Source organism: Fringilla coelebs (genome assembly GCF_963513975.1).
Source record: "Fringilla coelebs genome assembly, chromosome: 3".
In the NCBI taxonomy this organism is placed as follows: domain Eukaryota; kingdom Metazoa; phylum Chordata; class Aves; order Passeriformes; family Fringillidae; genus Fringilla; species Fringilla coelebs.
The window spans coordinates 45,888,031-45,900,065 of record NC_140030.1 but is presented as its reverse complement, the minus strand read 5'-3'; the positions used below and the strand labels follow the sequence as shown (position 1 = coordinate 45,900,065).

Genomic DNA, 12,035 nt, shown 5'->3' with positions numbered 1-12,035 from the left:
ATGCTTTTAGTTGCATATTTGTGTTTATTTGATAAAACATATTTAGCAAAACAGTATCAGGATTGTCTCAAGACTTTAAAGAATTTTTAATTTGTTCTGAATGTTATATGATTTTATATTTATATATATATATACACACACACATATACACACAGAGTCTTAAAATTCACTCCCATTAATCAATAAAATACATGGTTTTTTCTTATTTCCCCTCCCACTGTGGGTATTTTTAATACAAGGTAGCAGAGTTTGGACACTGAAAATTTGGAGTATGTTTCTGCTTACTTAACATACTTGTATTTGCTTTTGACAAAACTCTCATTGTTCAGAGTGAGGCACACTCTATTTTCTTCAGATACTAAAGGTTAATTTTCCAGGGTAAGGAAGAATCCCAGACTCAAATTTTCTTTTCAGGTTCCCTCTGCTGGGAGGGACACCGAACAGTAAAAGGAGTTGTGGGTAAAACAACACCTTTGTGCTCTCTCTCCTTAACTGAATTCCTGGAACTGAATTTGACTAGAGCAGCATCTCCCCCCAGTCAGCCATTCAGAGTATCAGGGGTACTCCTTTTTTTCCTGTTTCCTCTCTCAGATATCAACACTTGACCCTGCTGAAACACGGAAGGCTAAGAAGGTAGAACAGGTAGTGTCTGGTTTTATTGCCTATAAAACGATGGCTTCTGAAGCCTCCATCCTCATTCCCTGCAGGGCATAGCCATGCTTCTTCATGGAGTGCCTCCTTTGGATACTTCTATTATATATGACTGGGAAAAAATGTAACAAACCTTTAAATACAACACAAACGTAGAAATTCAAATGAAAAATAGAAATACATAAAACCCCCTGAACTCAAATGTGGTACTAATACAGTATAATACAGCAGTAATATGCTTTAATAAGTAATAAATTACATCAATTAGCTATTGGAGGTAGCTGCTCTGATAGGCTGCTGAGAGCTTGAAACTCATTCACTACTGTACTATAAACAAATAAATTAAATTGGGGAGGAAGGTGATGATGATGACATGATACAAATGGACCCACACAATTAATAGTTGTATTTATACTCAGTTCTTTTAGCTTTGCAGTACTAAGTAAAGAAGGAGGATGAAGAGAGCACACATTTTCCTCCCTGTCACTGCTGGAGGCTGCAACGTGATCGAATGAACTGCAATCTTTTCTTCCACCTTATTAGCCCCCCTTGGAAAAGTGCTCTCACCTGCACAAAGACAGGAGGCCCTGCTGACAATAAGAAACAAACCTTCCATTTGAAGCAGACTATTGAATTTCAGTTGTTAAATAGTAGTCACAGTTCTTGCTGTATCCTCCAGGTACTAAAATCACTTATGTGAACAGTCTCTGTCCTTTGAATTTCACCAGACACTACAGAAAAGTCTGACAAGGAACTGAGCCTTTCTCCCTGGCTTGGTTCCCTCCCTTTAAAAGCAATTTCCACTTTTAAACATTACACAGTAAACCAGACCTCAGCCTATCAGCAACCCCATTCTGAGTGCACTGAATGTACTGCATCTGGTTAATGAAATAACTAGAGGACAGAACAAAGCTGTTCTTTAGAATTTTAGGAAAAATAGCCCTGTTCTTCTGACCTGAGCCAGGAGGAAGAAATAAACAAGCAGTTGCATTCCTTCAAATTATATGTTTATACGGAAATGGTCTGAATCACGTAATTTGAAAGTATATCATCTGATAAGAGAGTCTGTTACTTCTAAAGAATCATCTAGAAATACATACACCATGTCTGTTAACCAACACATTTGTGCAGCTACAGAATAGAAACTCCCCTATTATGAACAGTACGTATAAACAGGCATACAATTGGGATGCAAAATTTTAACTGACTGCAACCACTTTTCAACCAAATATTTATCACATACTTAGTAAGCACTGATGGCTTGTGCAAAAAAAACCCAAAAAACTCAGTGCCGCAAGGCTGTTAGAAGCTCCTTTAGGTTTATCCATATTATGAATACTCTTAAATCAGAAGAAACATAAACACCATCTGAGGAATTTCTGAAAAGCTGGATGTACTGATGAGGTCCAAAATGCTTAAAAGACAAAAGGAATGAAGAATAAAGTTTGCTTAATTTGCTTTGGATTAGAATAGTATTTTATTATGTTTTGATTGTTATGCAAAATTCAGAAGCATCCTTTAAAGTAATTGCATTCTCCACTTTCTCTGCAGCTTTGGCTTTAGCTGTCCAGGTGTATAATGACTCTAATAAACCATAAAGTATTCTTGAGAGCTGTCACAGCACATATTAACATTTACTTTAGAGACATCAGCCATCACTACACTGACCTCAGTATCAGACACTAGGCAGGAAAGTAGTGCCTTTCAGATGAAGTTAGAAGTTATTAAATCCTTGAAGCAATGCTTGAGGATTATGGACAGCTGAGCAGCATTTTAAAATTCAGCTGACATACCAGTCAGTTATACTTGTTCAAACATGAAAAAGAAATCTTTAAATATGTCACTGCAAAAAGTTAACCAAACTGAAAAGTTATCTTTCTGAATAGCGTGTGATAAAGAAATATAGCCTAATAAAGAATGTTGACTTTCATTTTATTTTTAAAAAGCATTCTGTGAGCTCTGGAATACAGGAGCCAGGTTCCACATGATTTGTATTCTAAGATCAGCTGAGTTCGGTAAGATCGTCAACCAAGTTTCTAGAGTTTGGTCATTTCTGAGATCTGTCCCTTACTGACAAGGAAAAGACTGATTACAGCATAACTTTCACTCCTGTACTGACAATCTGTTTTCAAAAAATACACAGAAACGTACTTATCTTTCAGCATGAAAAACTTCAAAATCTTCTTTAGTTTCATAAATAAATAAAATTGGGAGAGAGATATACATGACACAATAAGCCTCATCTCCCAGGAAAACAAAAGATTTTTATAAAATCAATCAAGACACTTACCTACTATACCAAAAGCAGAGACAGCTCGAGATAACCCAGAAGAGCCCTTCTGCCCCACCTTGGTTCTGTTTCCCAGATCTAAACGACCAAGAAGTTCCCTCACCTCTTGTTGCGTATAAACATGCTTTGAAAGAAAAAGCCACAGAAGTTACTGTTTTGGTAGTCAAATATTATTTCATGTCAGAGAATAAAAAATTCGCTTAATCTGTGAAATACACAATAAACCAAAGGCCTACTCTACATCCTTTGTTTCCCATTTCAGTGCTTCCAACAAGTAACTGGTATTATTTGAAACAACTGGGACAAAAGCCCAGCAACTAAATACAGAGGCACTTACCTTATCATCAATTATAACCAAATCCTTTGGTTCAGTGCGATCTATTTTCAAAACGCGGTATTTGGTTTCTGCAGGATTACTTCCAACCAGAAAATATCTCTACACAAAAGAAAACCAAGGAAACAAGTCAGAATATTATACAAGATAAAGCAACAAAACCCAGTGTAACTTAAGACATCAGCAATGCCATTTACATTTTGCCTAGACTAGATCCACTACTACTAACATCAAATATGCAATATTCCATATGGACTGTTAATAAACTGTTTTAGACACATATCTTAGGAGGCATATTTGTGTACAACCAACCTCTACAACTTAAAAGACCTCTTTCTCTCCTTTTCACAAGTAGGAAAAAAAATTCAAAATCAAAGGTTAAACCCTGTTTAGAGAAGATAAACTGTAACTTACAGCAGGTACAACCCTACCCCAGCCATTACTGTGTTTTCACTTGCTCTGTAAAATTTAGCAGAAGCTTATACATGAATTTTTCAATTTTCATGATCTAAAACTTCTGTTGCTATATTGTACACCTTTGTTATTTCTGTCAACTAGTCTTTCCTGATCCATACCAAACACTGCAAAATTATAAGTACTTCAGTAATGCAAGTTTTCTTCTATTTTTATTTATATTTGCTATTAAATTCTAATCCACAATGTTCTTCCACAAAACTAAAATTTTCTGGTTAACAATCCTACTGTTTAAAAAAACATTAGCTTTAATTCACATTTAAAATATGAATGAATGACCACAGATAAACATATAGTATGTCCATTTTTTATGTAAGGAGATCCAACTATAAATTAATTTCTACACTTAGAGGAATTAACAATAAGCACAGGTTGCAGGACTGACTTGCTAAAAGTAGTTCTCATGTTTTCTAATTCATTTAATCAGTGTGGTGCTATCACAGCAAGGTGGAACTCATTAATAATGCTCAACCTAGTAGGAAAGCATGGCAAATTCATGTGCATCTACGCAGTCAGCCCTTAACTCCAAGAGTCACATGGATTTAAGATGTGGGAAAAGAAATCAATAATCATATTCATACAAACCTCACAATTTCATAATTCATACCAATTAGATTTTAAGAAACATCTTTACTCTCAAAATATTTAAGGTGAAAAAAGAACTTAAAGACCTCTTCAGCTTCCTTGAATTCACAAAAGCTCATAGATATTCAGTAAGCTCTAAACAGGAAAAAAATTACTTAACTTTAAAAGCCATAAAAGGAAATACCACCAACTTCTGGCTCCACCTTGTACACTGCCATTACTGTGGTAACTGAGCAGTAAGTTTTGCTGTTAACTCCCAAATGACAGTAAGAAGGCCCTCCAAATTCATATACCATCACAACACTCCCTCACTGAAGCCTTTGACACAGTGCTTTGGCACAGGAAAGCGTTTCCTATAGGCTTTTTCCAGCACTGATGTCCTGCAGTGCACAGCCCAGGCTCCCCAGTCTGGCCTCCTCAGAGCAGCCTCTGCAGGGGATCCCTTAGTGCCAAGGTCTTGCTTCCCAGGAGGGAAATCACAAGGACAGTACATGGCACCAAATGGTACAGCTCTTCTACTGCTATCACCCACCATCAGCAAGAAACACCAAACCACCAAGACACACACTTGCTTTGACCATGCCATTAGCCCATCTTTTTCTTTTGCAGCAAAAGTGAATGGGCAGAGGAAAATATATTCATTTGTAATACTCAGATGATAAGTTAGTATGCATTTCAGGAGTGCAGCTTCTTTACTTGTAGAAAACTGTTAGTTAATTAAAGGTAAACAATTTTAAGTATTGCATAATACTGCGGTACAGCACAGTGACGTCCCACTATGTCCAGCTCACTAAATGAGTGCAATTTCTTCCCGAAGTGACACCTATGGTTACCAACAAATAATACTGAATAAAAATAGGAGAGCAAAACTCTAAGATGCTTTTCTAATGGCAGTTTGGACCATAGAGCACATTTAAAATTGGAACACACATGGGGAGGGGGAGAGAGAGAGTGAGAGAGAGATGGATATAGAGTTGCAAATGCTATTTCTAAGGAAGTTCAGCTGGATACTTCTCCATTATCATTTTAATTAACTAATAAAACAAAGAAGTGCTATGAGGAATGCATCACTCACATCACCTTGGCAGCTGCAATAGAGGGCTGTGCACAGCTACAGGGCCAGCATTAGGTGCTGCTGCAGCTGCTTAGAACAGCAGCAGCAGAGTTAGATTAGATGAGGAGTAATTGTACCTGCAGACCATGGAAGCAACACCATAATGAATGGTACTTAACAGGCTCTCTGAAGTCATTTAAAGACTAATTTAAGGGGTTTAAGCTGGAGAGACAGACTGTGTAAAGTATTAAGGAAGGTCACTTGAGAGCAGCATCAAACCTGAGCATCAATGGACCTAAAGTAAGGCAGGCAATGAGAAATCTATCTTTAGCAAATGGGCATGTTACCCACTGCATGTCAGAGGATATTGATGTTCTTCTGGAAGTAATAAAGGAAACATCTGCAAAAAATTTTGATTTTGGCTTAGTGTTCAAAACTAGGAACCCAAAATTAGACCTCTGCTTGGGAAGTTTTCAGGACTGGCTAACAACCCCAGAATCACTTGAAAAACGGCTGATGTGGCCACTCATATTCAACCTTCAAGACCTGAAAGAAAAACGAAGATTGTATGAAAACTAACGATGAAAAAAAAAAACCACAAAAAGACACTACAGCATTAGCTGTTTCTGCTACCTAATTTATGCATCTAATGAATAAATAAGTCTGTCTTACTGGATGACACAGAGCACAAATAAAACAGTGATATGTGCTGCAATTATAGTTCCCATCCCATGAATACTAAGAAATTATAAAGAAAAATACCAAATCAACACAACAATGAGGTTGCAACATCAAATAAATTTCTATGGTTGTAATATAATTGTAAAGTTAATCAAAGTGAAAATGTGCTGTAGTGTTTACAACTCTTTTGATTAACAGAAATTGTTACAATAAAAAAAGAGCAAAAACTATCGAAACCTTTCCAAAGTATTTATCTTTATTACTTCATTCTGTTTATTACTAAGTTGAACTGAATAATTTGAAGCATTTCCCAAGTGTCTCAAACAATTCCACTCCACAGCACAGCCAGTGCATTTAGATAAACAGGCAACCTTGACCAACAAATACTTTTTCCAGAGAACAGAACTGCAGCAGAAACTGCTGGCTCCCTCACCCTGCTCTGGCCAGAGCCCTCCAACCACACCTGAGGTGACCCATGGTGCTTCCAGGTTTACTGTGCCCCTAGCCTTTGCTGAAATTTGTTAAGAAGCACACTTTACCAACTATGGCAACACACTAGGCAGCTACAAGAGCTGGACAGAAGCTTAATTTATTGCACAATTATCACTAAGCAACCACAAGATAGAACAGCATTAGTCATTTCCACCTGGGACTGAGTTTTAACCAAAGCAATCTAATTGAAAGGCTTTACACCATCTTTTATCAATCTTTTGATTCAGCCAAAGCAAGCAAAACAGCTTCTTCTAAAAGGAGTTAAAAAAAAAAAAGACTTACTGAAATTTGTTGATTTTTAATGGCAGGATAATAGTTCTGAAATCAAACATTCTGCTTACTTATATTTTTGCTTTTTTTTTCTTTGGGATTACTTCTTAGAACTCCGAGTCTATAACTAAGATTTACTTCTTTGTATTGACTAATTATGATTAAGAAATGCTGGCACAGCAAAAAACTTTTTCAATCCTCAGTTAAAAAGCTACAAAGAGCTTAATCTGAAGGGAAAAAAAAGTGCAAAAATAGACTACAAGTTGAAAAATAGGCAGTGCACTAATACAGCAAATTTTCAAATCTTCAAATAGCATTAAGAAAACACTTATGATTTTAGACAAAAAGCTTGCAAACAATAACTCTTGAGACCATGGGTGTGTCCAAAAACACAAAGCCCAGAAGAAGTGGGTTCACCATGGCCATCTTCCAGATCCCTACCCAGCTGCTCTCTCACTCCCCCTCAACAGGACAGGCACAGAAAATAAGATGGAAAAGGTCAGAAAGATGAAAAGGACAGAAAGATTGCCTAACATTTACCATTACAGGGAAAACAGACTTGACCTGGGGAGAAGGTATGTAATTTACTGACAGTTAAAATAGAATCATAGTATCATTACACCTCAATATAAAAACTCCACTCTGCTCCTTCTTTCTACAGGACCTAAAGTAATTCTGGAAGTGTCTGTCTTTTGTAGAAACTGGCAGAATGACACGAAGAAAGGAAGACATGATAAGGCACAAAGAGAGGTACCTGGAAAAGCAGAGCCGTCTGCTTCCCATAATCTGTTGAAACTCTTCAAAAGAAGGTCCTTCAACAGGAGAAATTTTAAGAACTTATGCTGCCAAGGACCACTGCCTGGCCATGTAGGAACAGGTACCCATGCTGCATTGTACAAACCACAGAATTCTGTGAATCTCTTTTGTCCCAAGGCAACCAAAGCTTTTTGGCCCCACACAGGAATTTTCTCTTGCTAATCCATTGAAGAATTCCTCCAGATTCTCCCTTCTAATTCTCAGCTAAATCTATTAATTATCTATCTATACATTTTTCTTTAGACGAATACCTATTTGCTCTTTAGCATCTATTCTGCTAGAATGGTTTCAGAAAAATAAGTAACTGGATGCCTTTCCAGCACTCACTTCAATAGACTAAAGAAGTCTTGCTGTCCCTTTACTCCTCTCAAGACATTGCTAGCGTGTATGTTTGCTTACTGGACCTTCAACGGACCTATTCCTAGGTGAATTCTTGTTTCTTCGATGAATATGGACTGTAAATCTACACAATATACCATACAAGATTTTATTCTAGAGATACATTAGTATTTTTCATTAATGACCATATCACAAATAACCACATTTCTCTTTTTCAGAGCTGTAATTCATCAGCAGCTCAACCCTCCTGCTCCTTCAGATAAAACACCCAGATCCTCCTCCTTCTCCTCTACTGCTTCTGAATTGATAAACTCTCAGTAAACTTTCATCGGTGTGTAATCTATTGTAAGGTGCATGAACTTTTATAGTACATCATTATACTTCAAATTATTTCTTTTATCTACTCCAGAGGATCATCACAATTTCTTGCTTTATTGTGCTCTGATTATCCTAATTATTTACAATACCTTAAAAGACTAATCAGATCTGGTCCCCCCTTTTGAGCTAATAGCATTAATGAAAATGCTTATGTACATCAGTCCTAAAAACATTACTTGAAAAAAATCATCCCTATCAGATGATTCCTAATTCACTCCACACTAATTTATCTACAAATTTCTCTACTAAGCTTCTTCCTTCCATAACAGAGATTTTCCTTGTGGCACTGCATCTCAATAGAGGATTTCATTTAAATATATAAGGACATCTAATTTTTAGATTAAAATGTGCAATACAACCAGGTTAATCTGACAACATCTTCCTAAGTCTAGACTGTTTTATGTCATTTGCCTGAATTTGCAATTACTTTCCTACATGCAGGACTTCAGAATGGATTAAATATTCCATTTGTCATATTCCACTCACAGCACTACCCTTGACTTGAGTGACTTGAAAATATTCAGAGTCATTTTCACCTCAACACTGATTGATCCCTTTTTCATAACCTGATTCTTGTTACTCACTTTCTCTTCACCCCTTGTTCAGTACATTCATACTCAAAGTAAATTTCTACTTTAAACAGAGGATAATATTTATTTAGTTTTTCGGGCCATAACAAACTCAGTTTTAGTAATAAAAATCTGTATTAGAAAGTGCCTATTTTTATTCATCCTTTGTTACATTAAAATCAATACCTTTTTTTTTCCATAAAATCATTACCTTAAAAACACCAATTTGTGATAATTTATCCACAAGCCTCCCATCTAGAAAGGTGGATTCATACCAAAACCAAATCTGTATGTTAATCTCTCTCCTGTTGCTCTAGTGATCATATAATGACACCCAGGACAACACAGAACAAAAGAAATAAACCCCATGTTGCCAGAACTTAGGCAGATATTTGTAGGTACATCTTTCACATCAAGTGGGATGCATCCACTTTTGACCTTTAGTTTTGCTCTGCCTGAATAGCACATATCCTTCAAAACTTGTATTCTCATCACTGCTATGCCATCAGCTATCTGCCCTGTTCATAAGTACCCTCAGAGCCCACATACATGAGAAGATCAACCTTCTCTATTTTATAGCCATAAATCCAGCAGTATGGCAAGACAGTTAAGACAGGAAGTGTCTTCTCGAGTTGCCCAAAATACCTCCTCTCGTCCTAGTTCCATGCTCTGCTCTGCCATATCACCATCACTCCTAGAATGCCAATACACAGAGAATAGGAGAGTCAGCTGAAAGGAGCTGTTTTCTGCTAATGAAACTGTTTCAGAGAGAACACATTTCATAGTCACTTCTAGCTAGAAAATTATGATAGCTAATGGTTGCATAGGAGGCTGTTCACTACTTTGAACATTTTTTGAATGTGTCAGATACCCATCTATATAAATCAGTGCACTTCATAATTCAGTAAAAATTCTATAGCTTTTTCTGTGAAATCATATTCTGTATTGAAGTTTCTCCAAATTGACCACAGATTAACTTCAACATTAAACATGCAACCCCTGGAGTTTTTAATACAAAAATCGTCACACTGTTATTATTAGAATAAACAACATTTAAAATAAAACAAATGCCCATAGTTTTCTCTGGTGAATAAAGGGCAGAAATATCTACAGGTAATTAAGCCAGCCACTTTACTTAATAAGCTTGTGCGAGTCATTTGGATATTGTGGAGATGAAGACTGTAAAAGAACCTGACCAGAATAAAATACTATTAATTAAGCCTCATAATATCCTGAAAGATAGACAAGTGATATGACTTTATAGAGACAACATAAATTGTCTTGTTCAATGTCACATTGCCTCAGGGGAATGAAAATTTCCATTTAACTAACCTACAGCTTTCAGGAGGGCTTCATCTGGGGGAAACACAAAAGTTCCATCTTCTCCTGAAGAAGAGAGGAAAATATCTTTTGTTTTTTATTAGTCATTGAGCTCAAATATCTTTAGTGCCCTCTGGTGTGCATTTCAGTGATCAATACATGTATAAAAGGAAAGATAATTGGCATTGATCTGAATAAAACCTTCAGTTCATCTTTCTGACTACTTCTAAACAAGCTTTCAACTTCCTAGGACAAGCAGGAGCTACAGTTTCATCTCCATGGCATTTATTGACCCAAAGCGTCAGCTGGAAAGGTAGGTTTCAGCAACTACCCTAAATATAAACATTAATAGAAAATATAGAATTTTGCTCTCTCTTAATTCAATTGACGCCATGAATTCAGTTCTCCTCACCTCTTGCAGTCTCTCATTTGACTCCAATAACACTACCAGAGCCTATCTTCTTTGACTTCAATAATATTATTGTATTTTTATCTAAAAAGAAACCAAAACAAAGATACCTTCTGTAAACCATTTCTACTTTTTCCACTTCCTTATCCATTTCATCTCTTCCTGCTTTAACACAGAGAGATTTTACAGGAATAAGCTCTATGACCACTGTAAACATCATTGTTTCTCCCACTGCTGACAACTTAAATAATTCCTTCTTTGCACCAGATATCTTAGGATATAGTCTCATGTTAGCCTGTATCTGACACAACTCCAAATCCCACGTGCTGGATCTAGCAAGTCTATGGCCTTAGGGAAATCAGAAAAGCACTTGAAACAGGAGAAAGCTGTTCATTTTTATTTTTGGATGATGCTTATGCTGTACAAGTGACTGTCACAGCTGGCAACTCCATGATTGTGAGATCTTATGCAAAGGAGATGGCATGAGGGATACCTTGGGGAGAAGTTTGTCAGCAGCACAACATGACACTGAATGAGCTGCAACAGCGACTGATCAAACCATAAGTCCAATTTTGGGCTCCCCAGTACAAGACAGACATTGATATACCAGAGTGATTCCAGCAGAGAACTCTACAGATGATCCACATGACAGAGCACATGGTGTGCAGGTAGAGGCTGAGACAACTGGGTTTAGGTTTGTTCAGCCTTCAGAAAGCTTTGGCAGCATCTTGCTGCTGTCTAAAACCATGTAACAGGAAAATGTCGGTAAGAGAGACAAACTCTTGGAAGTGGTCTGCAGAGGCTGTAAAATCAATATATTTGACGGTATTCAAAACTCAGCTGCACACAATCCTGAGCAATATGCTTGCTGAAGCTGCTGTGAGGAGAGGGCTCGACTTGGTGTTCTCTGCAAGTCCCTTCTAACATCTCTTAGTCCATGCATTTATTAAGTGCAGCAAGTCTTTTCAAATAATCATACCAAAATGATTCCTACTGAATTCTTTCTTTTGAGAAAATCACTAGAATTTGAATATTAAACCGCAAAGTGCTTCAATTTGTACTTTTTAAAAGTAAGAACAAAACCTTACTCAGGGAAAAAAATCCATTTTCATCACTCACAAGAAGTGACTGAAGTAACAGCTTCGAGATGTCCTTGCTCAGCTGAGACATTTCAAACAGCACATGCTCATCCACAAACCATTGCCTTTCACAGGTGATGAAAACCATCTTGCCTCCTGGAGTGACCAGGACTGCTGGACCTGCCCCTCAATGAATTCTGAACAAAGCACAGCATGGACAAACCCATCCATTCAGGCAGAGCTACCACTCGCCAGACGTAAAAGACTGTGGCTCCTGAAATAACAGCATCAGCT

At 37.0% G+C, this 12,035-nt stretch overlaps 1 protein-coding gene across 1 annotated transcript in view; it reads right to left on the bottom strand.

Annotated features, from left to right (window-relative positions):
• Positions 1 to 12,035, bottom strand: part of FIG4 (FIG4 phosphoinositide 5-phosphatase) — a 52,020-nt gene that overhangs the window by 38,298 nt on the left and 1,687 nt on the right. The window contains exons 2-3 of the mRNA XM_084203016.1: positions 3,279 to 3,377; positions 2,942 to 3,065 (exon numbers count right to left, since the gene is read on the bottom strand). Of these exons, the coding sequence (XP_084059142.1) occupies positions 2,942 to 3,065; positions 3,279 to 3,377 (223 nt within the window). The remainder of the gene's footprint in view (positions 1 to 2,941; positions 3,066 to 3,278; positions 3,378 to 12,035) is intronic.